Below are 16,462 nucleotides of genomic sequence, written 5' to 3'. Positions count from 1 at the left end.
GCCTGGTCTCCTATCGCCTGCGGCTGCCTACTACTCTACGCATCCATGATGTCTTTCACGTTTCTTTGTTGAAACCAGTGATCCTCTCCAGGTTTCATCCTAAACCACTCGATGCCAGCTCCGCCCCCACAGCTGAAGACCCCATGTTTCAGGTACGAGAGGTCCTAGATACTCGATTTGTCAACAGACGTTGGGAATACTTGCTTGCATGGGAAGGATGTGGGGACGAAGACAATACTTGGGAACCTGCTCGCAACATCTTGGACAAATCCCTCCTGCAGCAGTTCCACTTGGACCACCCTGACAGGCCTGGTCCTTTGAAGAGGGGTCGTAAGGGAGTGGGTACTGTTGCGGTCCCGGTTGCCAGGCTAGTGACCGGGTCCTTACTTGCTCTTCGGGTCCCCTGCTCCTGCCACGACCCGCGGTCCGTTGGGCCTACCCGACCGCATGGCAGTGGCGTCTCCCTCGTGGAGACGCCGCCGAGGCCCGAACCAGACTCCTCCCCCTGCCAGGGAACGCGCGCGGGAACCCCTCTTGTAGGTCCAGCACCCAGAAGTGCTGAACCGCCCCTCTCCTGACGTCAGATGCCGGCTGGCTATTTAAACCAGCGTCTGTCTCTCCTATCTTGCCTTGCAATGAGGTCGCTCTCTTGAGTGCTTAGTTGCCGTTCCTGCTTGGTTCCAGCTGGTTCCAGCCATGCCTTGCTTCCAGCCTTGGTTCCTGCTTGTCCCAGCCATGCCTTGCTTCCAGCCTTGGTTCCTGCTTGTTCCAGCCGTGCCTTGCTTCCAGCCCTGGTCCCTGCTTGTTCCTGCCGTGCTTTGCTTCCTACCTGTTCCTGCCTTGCCTGACCCTGCCTGTTCCAGCCTCTGCTCCGTGATTCCGCTCCAGCCTTCCCAGCATCCTGCCTTGTCTTCAGCCAGCCTCGACCTTCGGACTTCTTCTCGATTCTCCTTGTCTTCAGCCAGCCTCAACCGGGCTCCTCCTGGGGGGGTCTCGGGTTTCCAGGGCGAAGACTTCGTCACCCACTCCAGCCTTGTTCCGCCTCCCGGCTCCCTTACCATCGATTGGAGTCCGTCTCCAGTCAGCCGGCCCAAGGGTCCATTAACAGACTCTTTTCGCAACATTCTCGACAATATTATTTACCACCAATGGACATCAGGAAAAGTTGGGAGTGGGTGTGGGAGGGGGTGTTATGCCGTCGCCGGTGCCGGCTGTCCGGCGACATGGCCTCTGGGTTTAAAAAATGCCCAAATTGTGTGCGGACGATGTCAATAACCGACCCACACTTTGAATGTGTTCTTTGCTTAGGCAAAGACCACAATATTCAAACCTGTAAATCTTGTGCGGAGATGACTTCGAAAGGCCGTCGTCTCAGAGCCGAAAAATGGAACAATTGTTTAATATACAGTTGCTTCCAAGGGCTTCGACTTCAGGGCAGTCATCGCCATCAGGATCAGTCCGTCAAGTTATACTGAAGAAGAATCGTCCGGAGGCGGGAGATGCCTCAACGCCATCCTCTTCAGTGTCATCGAAGGCATCGACTTCGGGCAGCGAGAAACAAAAGGAAAAACATCGACACCGGCATCGAAGGCGCCAGGCATCGATAACCGATGATCCATCCACAGGTATGGCCTCACCCGCAAAGCTAGCTCGGACGAGTGTGCAGGCTTTGGGGCCTACTGAACTACGGCGATCCCCACCGATATCGGTGACGGGCTCCGTACCTCCTCAGGGCTCTGAGGAGGTATCGGCATCGCCAACACTGCTTCCCTCCATAGCTGCTCTGTTATCACCAGCTGTGAGAGTGGAACTTGACACGTTCATACGTCAAGCGGTGCACCAGGCTCTGCGTGATGCGATTCGACACCTCCATCGATGCCGATTCCAACCCCGAAGGATCCATCGCCATCGATGCCGCCGACACCAACGATGCCACGGGAACCGGTCCCGATGCCTACTCCGGTACCCTCACCGGTGCCTACACCGATGCCCAAGGAGGATGTCTCGATGCTCCATCCAGTCATCTCCAAATTAGACACACTCCTGGATATTCTTGCCAGTAAAGTGCCAGAGGAACCCGTTCCAGGCCCATCTGGGATACCAAGACCTACAAGACCTCGTTCTCCTCTTCTGCCATCAAGGCCTAAGGAGCCAGTCACTCACCACACTCCACGTGAGATGCCTGTGGACACCAGTTCTGAATATTCTTCGGATGAAGAAATCTTTTCAGAACCATCTCCACCTGACGACCACAGGAAGTCACCTCCTGAGGACCTGTCCTTTACAAATTTCGTGAAAGATATGGCTGAAACCATCCCCTTTCAATTACAAACAGAGGTGGATGCAAGACAAAAAACATTGGAGGTTCTGCAGTTCGTGGATCCTCCTAAGGAAATGCTGGCAGTCCCTGTCCATGAAGTTTTCCAGGAACTGCAATACAGAATTTGGGAACAGCCAGGATCAGTGGCGGCGGTGAATAAAAGATCTGAGGCAACTTACTTGGTGCAACCTATTCCAGGTTTTCAAAAATCACAGTTGCCTCACCAATCAGTTGTCGTCGAATCCGCCCAAAAGAAGGCGAAGCGACTAAAATCCCATTTCTCTATACCACCTGGGAAGGAGAGTAGGTTTCTAGACAACCTAGGCCGCAAGGTATTTCAAGGTTCTATGCTGGTATCCAAGATATCATCATACCAGTTATATATGAACCAGTATCAAAGGAACCTTTGGAAGCAGGTTCAAGACATAACTCTCTCTCTTCCTGAACAATATCAGGAACCATTACAAGCTATCATTCACAAAGGCCTCGAATCAGGAAAACATGAGGTCAGAGCCACTTATGACTGCTTCGAGACTGCAGCAAGACTTTCTGCATCTGGTATAGCTGCAAGAAGGTGGGCATGGCTCAAGGCCTCTGATCTACGCCCAGAGGTACAAGAACGCTTAGCTGATCTTCCTTGCTTGGGGGACAACCTTTTTGGAGAGAAGGTAAAGGAAGCTGTGGCGACCATAAAGGACCACACAGAGACCTTAAAGCAGTTATCCTTACTACCACAAGATACTCAGCCTTCCACAAGAAAAATTCCAAGGCATGATACTAGACGTCCTTACTACCGTCCATGCAGGTATTACCCCCCAGCAAGTAGGCCCAGAACAGCCCGCCCACCTCAACGCCAACAGCCTAGGCAGAGACCTGCAAGGGCTCAACCACCACCACAAACTGCCACTACATCTGGTTTTTGAAAATCCTCAGAGAGCAGCAGCCTTATCAACCCATTCCCAAACATACCAGTGGGGGGTCGAATAACATACTTCCAAAGCAATTGGACCTCCATCACGACCGACCAGTGGGTGTTATCCATCACAGCTCACGGTTACAAACTGGATTTTCTTACTGTCCCACAAGAAAACCCTCCACTTCCATCTTGGACAGTAAATCAACATTCCATAATTCTTCAAACAGAATTATCCACCCTTCTGAAAACCAGGGCCATAGAACCAGTTCCTGGATCTCAAAAGGGCAGAGGATTCTACTCCCGATATTTCCTCATTCCAAAGAAAACAGGAGGCCTTCGACCCATTCTAGACCTCAGAAATCTCAACAAATTTCTCAAAAAAGAAAAATTCAGGATGGTGTCCCTAGGCACCATTCTACCTCTTCTTCAAAGGGGAGATTGGCTCTGCTCTCTGGATCTACAAGATGCCTACGCTCACATCCCCATCTTTCCTCCTCATCGCCAGTACCTGCGATTTCGGATAATGGATCAACACTTTCAATACAGAGTGCTGCCATTCGGCCTTGCATCAGCACCACGAGTATTCACAAAGTGCATGGCTGTAGCAGTGGCACACCTCCACAAACAAAAAGTGCACGTGTTCCCTTATCTGGACGATTGGCTCATCAAGAGTCAATCAAAAGAAGGAGCTCTCACTTCTCTCAAGCTCACTATCCATGTGCTTAACTCCTTGGGTTTTCTCATCAACTACCAGAAATCCCATCTGTCACCAACTCATCTTATACAGTTCATAGGTGCAGAACTAAACACTGTAATAGCAACAGCTTTTCTTCCAAGAGATCGTGCTCAAACACTTGTCCTCTTGACTCACAATCTTCGAAACCAATTCCAGGTAACAGCTCACCAGTGCCTAATTCTTCTAGGGCACATGGCTTCCACAGTTCACGTAACTCCCATGGCCAGATTAACCATGCGACTACTGCAATGGACACTCAAAGCACAGTGGATACAAGCCACTCAACCAATGTCCACGCCCATTCATATCACATCAGACCTCAGAGCAGCACTCATCTGGTGGACATCAATGAACAACCTGCTCAAAGGCCTACCTTTCCAGCAACCAGTTCCACAAGTAACTTTGACTACAGATGCATCCACCTTAGGGTGGGGAGCACACATTGGTCATCTAAAGACACAGGGCAAGTGGACAAAGCTCGAAGCCTCTTTTCAAATAAACTTCCTGGAGCTTCGAGCTATACGCTATGCGCTGCATGCGTTCAGGGACTGCCTATCACACAAGACTGTTCTGATCCAAACGGACAACACAGTAGCCATGTGGTACATCAACAAACAAGGGGGGACAGGTTCCTACCTCCTTTGTCAAGAAGCAGCACAGATTTGGGACTGGGCCCTGACACACTCAATTCTTCTACGGGCCACTTACCTAGCAGGCATCCACAACATAGTAGCAGATCGCCTCAGTCGTCAGTTCCAACCGCACGAATGGTCCTTGGATCCAGCAATAGCATCCAAGATCTTCCAACGCTGGGGTCAACCGACGATAGATCTCTTTGCATCCCAGCTCAACTACAAAGTGAACAATTACTGCTCTCTCCTCTGGCAGCAGAACAACCTACCAAAGGACGCATTTGCTCGCCATTGGAATTCAGGCCTGTTATACGCGTATCCACCGATACCACTCATAACCAAAACGCTAGTGAAGCTACAACAGGACAAGGGGACTATGATACTCAAAGCCCCATATTGGCCTCGACAGGTATGGTTCCCCACACTGCTGGATCTCTCAGTCAGGGATCCAATTCGCCTGGGAGTAGCTCCCAATCTCATAACTCAGGAACAGGGTCAGCTGCGCCATCCCAACCTTCAATCCCTATCCCTGACAGCATGGATGTTGAAAGCTTGATCTTACAACCACTCAACCTTCCAACCACTATAACTCAAGTGCTGATAGCTGCACGTAAACCTTCCACTAGAAAGAATTATTCCTACAAATGGAAACGGTTTACATTGTGGTGCACTCAGAAAGATTTAGGTCCTTTCAGTTGCCCCACTACCTCACTACTAGATTACCTTTACCATCTCTCAGACTCTGGTCTTAAGACGTCATCTGTAAGGGTACACTTAAGTGCAATCTCAGCTTACCATAACAAGCTGGGAGATGCATCTATCTCCACACAGCCTCTCGTCAGTAAGTTCATGAGAGGCCTAACTCACATTAAACCTCCAGTTCATTCCCCAAGCATACAATGGGACCTGAACTTAGTATTATCCAGACTTATGCGTTCTCCATTTGAACCCATAAATACCTGTGACCTTAAATACCTTACTTGGAAAACGGTATTTCTCATAGCCATTACATCCGCTAGGAGGGTCAGTGAACTACAAGCGCTAGTCACATATGAACCTTTTACAAAGTTCCTACATGACAGAGTAGTCCTCCGTACACATCCAAAATTCCTTCCTAAGGTGGTCACGGAATTTCACTTGAACCAATCCATAGTTTTACCAACATTCTTTCCTAGGCCTCATTCCCATCAGGGTGAAAGAGCCTTACACACTTTGGACTGTAAGCGTGCGTTATCCTTCTATTTAAACCGCACAACAGCCCAAAGGAAATCCAGTCAGCTGTTTGTATCCTATGATCCAAACAAACCGGGTAAAGCAGTGGGTAAGCATACTCTGTCAAACTGGCTAGCAGATTGCATACAATTTTGTTATGAAAAAGCAGGCCTTACTCTTCAAGGGAGAGTAAAAGCACACTCAGTCAGAGCGATGTCAACTTCAGTAGCACACCTTCATTCTGTACCTATTCTGGACATTTGTAAAGCAGCAACGTGGAGTTCTCTTCACACTTTTACAGCTCACTACTGTTTAGACAAAGAGGGAAGACAAGATTCAGCCTATGGACAATCCGTCTTAAAGAACTTGTTTCCAGTTTAATCCCAACTCCTTCTACATCCAACCTGCTGTGATCTTCGGCTGATTCATTTCATCAACAATACTTCACTGTTGCTTCACTACAAAATGACTCAGCCTCTAGCTTGCTAATCACCCATATGTGAGGACTAGCATCCTGCTTGTCCTGGGATAAAGCAAAATTGCTTACCTTGTAATAGGTGTTATCCCAGGACAGCAGGATGTAGTCCTCACGAAACCCACCCGCCACCCCGCGGAGTTGGGTCCGATACGTTTTATTATTTTATTTTTGGCTAACGCTTATTGCTACAAAACAAGACTGAAGGGAGACCCCTGTGGCAGGGAATATCATAGCTTGCTGGGCATGCTCAGTAGGCGCTCTGGTGCCACTCAAAAGTTTCAGGGAAACTTTTAAAGAAGTTTTTCCATACATAGGGCTCCATTACCGATGTCACCCATATGTGAGGACTACATCCTGCTGTCCTGGGATAACACCTATTACAAGGTAAGCAATTTTGCTTTCTCTCTCGCACGCACACTTGTTTATGGCACGGTATAAAAGAGCAGGACTTTCCAGTGTCCGGCAGGAGTAGGAGATATTGCCTCTATAGACGTATAGAGTGCTGGACACTGAAAACCCCCTTCTCGCCTTTGCTGACCTGACTCCTCGATACAAGGCTGATGACACGAAGGGTGCTGGATGGTATATGCAATCATGTGGTATGTAAATAACTTTCTGTAAATAACATATATTACCATGGTGTCACATTAATAAATGATGTCATAGATATTGTATCAGAGTACCTTACTCTCTCATTCCCAACAGAAACAAACAGTCGTGTGCATCCCGGACCGATTCCCCACCACCACCACATAGCTCAACCCACTCAATGGCCAGGCCTCCCCCAACCTCTTGCTATGTGTAAAATAAAAAGAAAACAGCACTGTTGGGCCTGCCAATCCAGCCCTCACCCCTCAGCTAAATCTAAAGCAAAAACGTGCCTTCTCCCCTCCAAATACCTCTCCGCATGTTGGCACTTTCCCCCAGAAAGCCCTCCCTTCTACCCAGTACCTGATTTAGGGCCCCCATTTTTTATGCTGGGATTGAAGTGCAATGCAGTCCCTACTATTTCCAGCATTACTCTGGTAATAACGCTGGAGGTGTAATCTATCAAAGTAAATGTATGCTTCAGCGTTATTACCAGAGTAACGCTAGAAGTGGCCAGGATCATATTGCACTGTGATCCTGGCATAAAAAATAGGGGTAGAGGGTGGGAGGGCTTCTGGAGGAGGGTGCCGGCGTGAGGGGAGGTGTTTGGGGGAGAGAAGTTGCGATTTTGCTTTAGACTTGGGAGAGAGGGAGGGGGACCAGCCAGGCACTGCAACACTGTTTTCTTTTTATTTTAGACAAGGAATTGGGGAGGAGCCTGGCTAGCGGGTGGATTGAGACTTGTAGTGAGGGGAGTGGGACTTGGGCTAGGAGGCCAACGGCTTTTGATTTTTTAAATGAGCGCTATTTACCCAGATATTTTTCGAAGATATCTGAATAAGTAGCAAGCTATCCAGTGTAAAAGAGTTGAAGCAGGTCTAAAGTTATCTAGCCAGCTTAACCGGTTATAGTTTAAAATCGACTAAGCCGGATAACTTAACTGGTCCTCGAAATACCCCCAGAATGCCTCTTTTTTATCTGGCTAGATTTTAGGCTGATAAGGGGCTGAATATACAAAACCTTGCCACTTAAAGTTATCCGTTTATATGGCTTTTGAATATTGACCTCTTGAAAAATATTTATTTTTTGATAGACAACTATTTTTTTCTGCAGATTTCTTCCCGTGCTCAGCTTGGTGCCAAGACTGTGGAGTTGTTGGCAAAAGGAAAAAGTATCAGCGATGAACTGATAATTGAACTGGTGGTAGAGGCCCTCAAGTAAGAATTAGTTCCTTTACATTTTAGCTTAAAAGAGAACAGCTTTTTTCTCAGTTTGTAATCACAGTAGACTGCAAAATTATTATAAACTTAGGGGTCTATTTACCTGCCTACATTAAGAATTTACAGCATAGTAAATGCCTTAGCTATACAAGTGTTATCCCGCAATAATGCAAGTGTTGCTTTGAATTCAAATATATGCAAAGCAGTTCATTACTCGGCAATATTATATAAATAAAATAGGGTATCTTTTGTGAAGAATTGCAAGCTGTCTTATGTCCTGGAAAATTAATTACAACTCAGGAGTTGTAGCTAATTTTTCCCGGGAATATTGGGGCACTAATGTGCGCCCAATGCACCCAGAGACATTTCATAAAACACCCTAGCAGCTCAGTACTGGATAAATCCCCAGGGGTCTCTAAAGACTCGCTGTTCTGCCGTTCCATGAGACAGCTGAAGTAAAGAATAAAAATTGAAAAGGTAATGAAGGCTCTGGGTGGAGGCTATGCCCCCTCCCTAAACATCTCTTCTTTGGTAATCAAACTCCCCCAAGTGTTCACTCCCCAACACTCCCAGGTCCTTACCAGAACTTCCCTTTTGGTCTAGTGGAAGCCCAGCGTGTCCCTTGTGGGTCTGGGCTCAGCGCTGCCATTTTTCAAAATGGTGCCGACCAGTTCAGGTCCTACTTTTGCCTCTGTCACATGGTGGTAGAGAGGAGTGGGATAGGGCGTCTTGAGAGACATCCGTGAATTATTTCTGTACTGGGAGGATATGCGGACCTTTAGGGCTAGGGTAGTCATGTGTCCTCCTTTCTCTCAGATAATCCTACTATTTCTACCCGTGTCTGGAAATTTGGCAGCGCTGCCCTTCTGCCCAGTCAAAAAAAAAAAACAACCCTCACTTGAAGGCAGGCAGACTGCAGCAGTGTATGGGAAGGACCAGGAGTCAGCAGGGCTTTTTGGGACACTGGAAGCCATTGGGAAAGCTCTGTGGACCTGAAGGTGAAAACAAATTCAATCTCAGGAAGGGAAAAGTGATTCAGTGAAAACATTTGTGCCAGGGACTTTCGTGAAATAAAGAGGGGATGAGGCAGTTATTATTTGGAAGACAGTTTACAAATTGCAGATGTCTGCTGGGGAGATGGGTAGAAGCACTTGTTGGTTGAGTACATGAGCAATAACACAACAGCAAAAGAGTATATGTGCACAAGTGTGTTATAGAGAAAGTGAGTGTATTTCAGCAGTAGAGTCCCTAGACAGAAGTATTAAGAGAGGTGATGGGGAGGTGTCAGGAAGGCATCGATAGATGCCTTCATCAGGGGATCCAGTCACAATAATCTCGGCATGGCCTCACTCAACTTTGCTTAGCTTTAAAAAATGGTGACTAAGCAAAGCAGAGTGAGGCCATGTTGAGGTTATTGTGACTGGGTCCCCTGATGAAGGTGGCTGTCGATGCCAAAACATTGTTAAATTTGGATTCTTGTTAGAGCACTCATGTTTGGAATGAGTGATTTCAGCTTTAAAAAAAAGTAAAAAAAGTTCTTGTTAAGCAATAACATTTTTTGGGGTAAATAATAAGGATAATATAAGTCCACTGGTAGGAAGGGATGAGGAAAAGGTAAATGACATGTTCCCAAGTGCTTGTTTAATGATACTGGTTGCAGCCCATTGCGGGCAAGAGCCTGTGCATTAAACGTTTTAAGTACGTAAAAAATTTGATACCATTTTCTATTGAATAATAATTTAGATTTTAATCTATGGTAATCACCTCTTTGATATTTCAAAATCAAAGCCATGAAGTCAAAGAATTGTCTGTAGACTCTGGGACAGTCTTATGTCAAGGCACAGATCTGGGGAAGGGTACAAAAATATTGCTGCATTATTGAAGGTCCCAAAGAACACAGTGGCCTCCATCATTCTTAAATGAAAGATGTTTGGAACCACCAGGACTCTTCCTAGAGCTGGCCGTCCATGCAACCTGAGCAATCCTAGTAGAAAGGCCTTAGTCAGGAAGCTGACCAAGAACCCGATAGTCACTTTGACAGAGCTCCAGAGTTCCACTGTAGATATGGAAAAATCTTCCAGAAGGACCACCATCTCGGCAGCACTCCAGCAGTCAGGCCTTTATGATAGAGTGGCCAAATGGAAGCCTCTCCTCAGTAAAAACCACATGACAGCCTGCTTGGAATTTGCCAAAAGGCACTTAAAGGACTCTCAGAGCATGAGAAACAAGATTCTCTGGTCTTATGAAACTCTTTGGCCTGAATGCAAAGTGTAATGTCTGGAGAAAACAAGGCACCACTCATCACCTAGCAAATACCATCCCTATGGTGAAGCATGGTGGTGGCAGCATCATGCTATGGGGATGTTTTTCAACTGTAGGAGCTGGGAGACTAATCAGGATTAATGAATGATGAACAGAGTAAAGTACAGAGAGATCCTTGATGATAACCTGCTTCAGAATGCTCTAACCTCAGACAGGGGCAATGATTCACCTTCCAACAGAACAACAACCCTAAGCACACAGCCAAGATTATGCAGGAGTAGCTTCAGGACAAGTCTGTGAATGTCCTTGAGGGTTCTAACCAGAGCCTAAACTTCAGCCCAATCGAACATCTCTTCAAAGACTTGAAAATAGCTGTGAATCAACGCTCCCCATCCAAGCTGACAGAGCTTGAGAGGATCAGCAGAGAAGAATGTGAGAAAATCCCCAAATCCAGGTGTGCCAAGATTGTAGCATCATAACAAAGAAGACTTGAGGCTGTAATCGCTGCAAAAGGTGCCTCAACAAAGTACTGAGTAAAGGGTTTGAATACTTTTGTAAATGTGATTTTTTTTTTTAATTAATTTACACAAATTTCTACAAACCTGATTTTGCTTTGTCATTATGGGGTATTGTGTGTAGATTGAGAAGGGAAAAATGCATATTAACAAAGAGGTAGGTGATCTATAATAGCCGTAAGGTAAACACAAACAATAGATGCCTGATCTTTTTCCAAATGTTTATTAAGCAGAGACGTGTTCAAAAATCGCCCGACTCAGGCCGAGTTTCGCGGTTCAAAAACCGCTGCCTCAGGGGCTACAAACAAACCAATGTTTGTTAATTTATTGTTAATTTATGTTTGGTTTGTTTGTAGCCCCTGAGGCAGCGGTTTTTGAACCGCGAAACTCGGCCTGAGTCGGGTGATTTTTGAACACGTCTCTGCTTAATAAACATTTGGAAAAAGATCAGGCATCTGTTGTTTGTGTTTACCATAAAAATGCATATTATCCATTTTAGAATAAGGCTGTAATGTAACAAATTGTGGAAAAAGTGAAAGGGTTTGAATACTTTCTGAATGCACTTGTAAATCAAATGTTGCGGGCCCCGGAATCCGGGAAACCCATCTGGGGAGCGGCATGGGAATCCAAGGCAAGATTTGGGACATGTCAAGTGCCAGTCTTCTGCCAACCCAGCCCCTTTCCCCTCAGGTTGTGTCCTTGGGTTCTGGGGGCCAGTAGGTCTCTGTGGCAGTGGTACCTCATAGAGATGAGTCCACACAGATGAGGCTTGCACAAGGCAGGCTGGAGAGAAGGCTGGTTAGACTTGGCAAGATGGACCAGTCAGGCTTGGCTGCCAAGACAAGGCAAAGCTGAATACTAAGCAAGACCTGAAACTAACACGACAAGGGTGACACAAGGTAAGGACAAGACTCTGGTACAGGTAGGCCTGGATGGGATACAGAAATAGACAGGACAAGATTATGGTACTGGCAGGACTGGATAGGATACTGGAACAGACAGTACAAGAACAAGGCAGACAAGGGAAACACTAAACAAAAACACTGAAGTCCAAAGGTAGCATTGTAATTGATAGAATAGGCCCCAAGGTCCAAGGCAGGATACAAGAAAGAATAGGCCAAACAGCCTCAAGACAGGAAACAAGTCAAGAAAGGTGCGAGGGCCTCAAGGCAAGGCATAAGGCTCATAGGCCACATGGCAAGGCAAGAGAGAAGGCGCTTAGGCCACAAGGACAGAACAAGTGTCAAGTTACAGAGCCAGAAGTGACACCATGAAGAGCTTCTGACAAGGCAATGTTACATAGAGCTGGGACTTGGGCATGGCAAGAGCAGTGAGGAGTAGCTTGACAAGACTAGTGATGAGGCACACTGAGGGCCTCTGCTGGAAGGGAATTATCAGACTTGAATTCTTAATATGCTGTAATCTACATTACATATGGTGACTTGTATTTCTATTTAAATTATAGTAATAATTTGTAATGTATCTATGCAAACGTTTACATATTCAAATGTATTTTTTTGCTAATTATATATGCAAATTCAGTGCAAATTTTTATCCTGCATTTTGTTGTCCTTTCTGGATTTGAGTGTCCTCCTTTTCATATACTCCAAATTGACCAGCCTAACTAGGGCCCTTTAAAACAATGGCGTCCCAGAGCTGCAGGCTGCCATTGCGTGGCATTCTTTGGGAGATTCTAACCCACAGTATTTTTAACTGCTGTATTTTCCCCCTCCGGGGAAATAAACTGCACCAAACTAGAACTTGTTACTTGTAACCTACAAATGCATATTAATGTTAAATTCAAACCGCCTAATATGTTCCCAATAGACAAGCTTAACTTACACGCATAGGGGCGGATTTTAAGAGCCCTGCGCGCCGGTGCGCCTATGTTCAATAGGCCTACCGGCGCGCGCAGACCCCGGGACTCGCGTAAGTCCCGGGGTTTTCCGAGGGGGGCGTGTCGGGGGCGGGCCCGATCCGCGCGGCGTTTTCGGGGCAGGACGTAGCGTTTCGAGGGCGGGCCCGGGGCGTGGTTATGGCCCGGGGCGGTCCGGGGGCGTGGCCGCGCCCTCCGGACCCGCCCCCAGGTTGCGTCCCAGCGCGCTAGCGGCCCGCTGGCGCGCGGGGATTTACGTCTCCCTCCGGGAGGCGTAAATCCCCCGACAAAGGTAAGGGGGGGGTTTAGACAGGGCCGGGCGGGTGGGTTAGGTAGGGGAAGGGAGGGGAAGGTGAGGGGAGGGCAAAAGAAAGTTCCCTCCGAGGCCGCTCCGATTTCGGAGCGGCCTCGGAGGGAACGGAGGTAGGCTGCGCGGTTCGGCGCGCGCCAGCTATACGGAATCGGTAGCCTTGCGCGCGGCGATCCAGGATTTTAGCGGATACGCGCGGCTACACGCGTATCTACTAAAATCCAGCGTACTTTTGTTGGCGCCTGATGCGCCAACAAAAGTACGCCAAATCGCGCTGTTTGAAAATCTACCCGCTAGTTTATTGTATTAAATTGTTACCGTACTATGATGGCACATGATTAATTTGTAATCTATACCACTCTTATTTTCATTATCGTGCCTTGCCGTAAACCGTTGTAATGGTTATCTAACTTAACGACAATATAGAAGAGTGTTTAAATAAATAAATAAATAAATAAATAAATAAATAAATAAATAAAATATAAAAAATGACCCCTTTAGATTGCAAACCCTCTGGGGACAGGGAAATTGCTAGGGTATCTGAATGTAACTTAGCTTGAGCTACCAATGAAAAATCATGAGCTAAATAAATAAAATATATATATTGTTTAACAAATTGTGATTAAAAATGATAAGAAGAACTTGAACAATATGATTAGTGGAATAGCATTTTCTAGAGGGAGCACTATCCTAGAATGCCATGGTCCACACATTGTAAACAAACAGCCAGCTGGGATAAGAGTTAGCACACAGAGGTCTATATAACGGCTCGGTAAGTTAGACAGATAAACTTGTCTTCCTAACTTAGCTTATGTATTCAGCGGTGATATATCTGTTGTCATTAAATTAGCCAGATAACCTGTCCTAAAGTTAGCCAGATAATCTTTACAGGATGACCAGACCACACTGGACAACTTATCCAGCTGATTCAGCTCCTCCCAGTTATGTCCCTAGAACGCCCATGATTTATCTAGCCACATTTTAGCCAGATAAGTTATCTGGATAGAATTTAGACAAATAAGTGCCCAAATATTAATTTAGTTTGATAACTACTGAGTTATCTGGCTAAATGTTTCTGAATATGAACCTTATGGAGTTTAAAAGCATGCCTTTTCCCTTAGTTGCATTTTCTAAGTGATTCCTGGGTCTCATTCTATTTTTAATTAAAGTGAAAGCAGGAGGGAGAACAATATCTAAAACCAAATCTTTATCCTTGATGTGGCAGCACACATCCTATTCTGTTGATACTATCACAAAATTCTTCTATTTCAATGTATGAAAGTTTTGCTTCATTTCTCCACAATATAAAAATTGCTGCAATTTAACTTTCATGTTTATCCCTTTGAAAATATTGGGATATTTTAATTCTTACAAACAAAGGGGTAGATTTTCAGACATACGCGCGGGTATAGATTTGTTCGCGCAACCTGGTGCGAACAAATCTACGCCCAATTTTATAACAATCGCGTGCAGCCGCGCGCATGTTATAAAATCCAGGGTTGGCGTGCACAAGGGGGTGCACTATTGTGCAACTTGTGCGCGCCGAGCTGTGTAGCCTTCCTCCACGTAGCTTTCCTCCGTTCCCTCCGAGGCCGCTTTGAAATCGGAGTGGCCCTGGAGGGAACTTTCCTTCCGCCTCTCCCCACCTTCCCCTCCCTTCCCCTACCTAACCCGCCCCCCAGCCCTATCTAAACCCCGTCCCTGACCTTTATCGTCGAAGTTATGCCTGCCTCTGGGCAGGCATAATTTGCGTGCGCTGGCTGGCTGCCGGCGTGCCATCCCTCGGCAGGGCCGTAACGGAGGAGGCCTCGACCCCGCCCCCAGATCGGCGCCCCACCCACGTCCTCGCCCACGGAACCACCGACCTGCGCCCCGCCCCCGGACCTGCGCCCTGCCCACGTCCCCGCCCTCGGAATGCCCCTTTTTCGAAGTCCCGGGAGATATGTGCGTCCCGAAGCTTGCGCACGCCGCCGAGCCCATGCAAGATAGCCTCGGCGTGCACAGGGGCAGTTTTTCTGGGGTTACGCGCTTAACCCTTTGAAAATCTGCCCCAGAATGTTTGTACAAGAAGAAAAAAAACCCAAACCTTTGTGATGCCTTCCCTATGGTATTTCAAAATGTTTTTTTGATCCTTTTAATCTTGTTTTAAAATAGTTTCTTGAAGATGCTGTACTTACAATAATCATGGGATATGAGTTAAAGTACATATTATTCATATTTTATAACATTCCTATGGTATATGTTATTGTTTTCAAAGTATAAATTCTTTCTTTAGGGGGTAGCAAAGAGCAGCTATGTGGGGCTGTGAGCAGAGCACATCCCACTTATGGCTGAGAAGAGTAGAGACTCGGCAGGCCGCGAGCGGAGGTTATCTTGCTCACAGCCGAGAGGAGTAGAGACTCAGTGGGCAACGAGCGGCGCTTCTGTTTGTGTGTGTTTGTGTGTGAGAGTGAGAGGGATTGTGTGTGTGTATGAGAGAGCAGTGGTAGTGAGAGAAAGGGAGGGTGCATGTATGAATGAGACAAGGAACCTAAGTGTGTGCCTGTCTGAGTGAATGAGGTCGGGGCCTGGATTGGGGGGGGGGGGGGCAGAGGAGGGTGGGGAGAGGGGGAGGCCGCAAGGCAGAAGGTTTACCTAGGACGCCTAATACCCTTGCATTGGCCTTGGCTATTAGGCTACTATAATACATCTACATTTTTTACAATTCTTTATATTTGTTCTCTAGTAAAATCCCACAGGGCCATGGATGGATCATGGATGATTTCCCAAAGACAGTTAATCAAGCAAAACTTCTTCACGAAGCTCTGACAGGGAAAGATCCTGAAAAAGTTGGCAAAAAGCCCAAAAAAACCTTGTTGGTAACTGATCCCATGGATTCACTATATCCACCTGTACTGCTACCTGGACTTGACTTTGCTGTGCTATTAGATATTTCTGACAATGAGGTGCTAAAACGTGCTACAAATATACAATGTAAGTGCTGAACTAAATAACTCTATTATAATACATTGTTTTTGCCTGTGTCCTGAAAATGCATATATATGTAAATGTATATATATATTTATAGAGAGAGAGAGAGATACAAAAGAACAGGTAATATGTAATTATACAAGGTGCTCAATAAACAAGCAGAAAAACTTTCCAACGAAATGGACAAAAGAACACTTGAATTGTTGATATGGTATTAATTAAAACAGAAATCTTCATTAATCATTCACAGAAAAATACAATTAAAATAAATGAACACCTTAATGTTAACAAATGTGGCACAGACTGTCAATCATGTGACCCTTATTCAAGTAAGTACTGATAAGTTAAACATGGATCAATTGCAGACTGTGCACTCCTATGGCGTGAGTGCTAATACTTTTGTTGTCAACACTTGGCCATCAACACA

General features: G+C 46.3%; 1 protein-coding gene across 1 annotated transcript in view; it reads left to right on the top strand.

The window, feature by feature from the left end:
* The window catches only part of SPEF2 (sperm flagellar 2), a 310,148-nt gene extending 294,050 nt beyond the window's left edge, over nt 1–16,098 (top strand). Inside the window, exons 13-14 of the mRNA XM_029578899.1 lie at nt 7,996–8,099; nt 15,791–16,098. Coding sequence (XP_029434759.1) covers nt 7,996–8,099; nt 15,791–16,049 — 363 coding nt within the window. The 3' untranslated portion in view covers nt 16,050–16,098. The remainder of the gene's footprint in view (nt 1–7,995; nt 8,100–15,790) is intronic.
* The last annotated feature ends 364 nt before the right edge of the window (nt 16,099–16,462 follow it).

Source organism: Rhinatrema bivittatum, chromosome 1 (genome assembly GCF_901001135.1).
Source record: "Rhinatrema bivittatum chromosome 1, aRhiBiv1.1, whole genome shotgun sequence".
NCBI classification, from domain to species: Eukaryota; Metazoa; Chordata; class Amphibia; order Gymnophiona; family Rhinatrematidae; genus Rhinatrema; species Rhinatrema bivittatum.
This window is presented reverse-complemented; position numbering and strand designations above follow the sequence as displayed.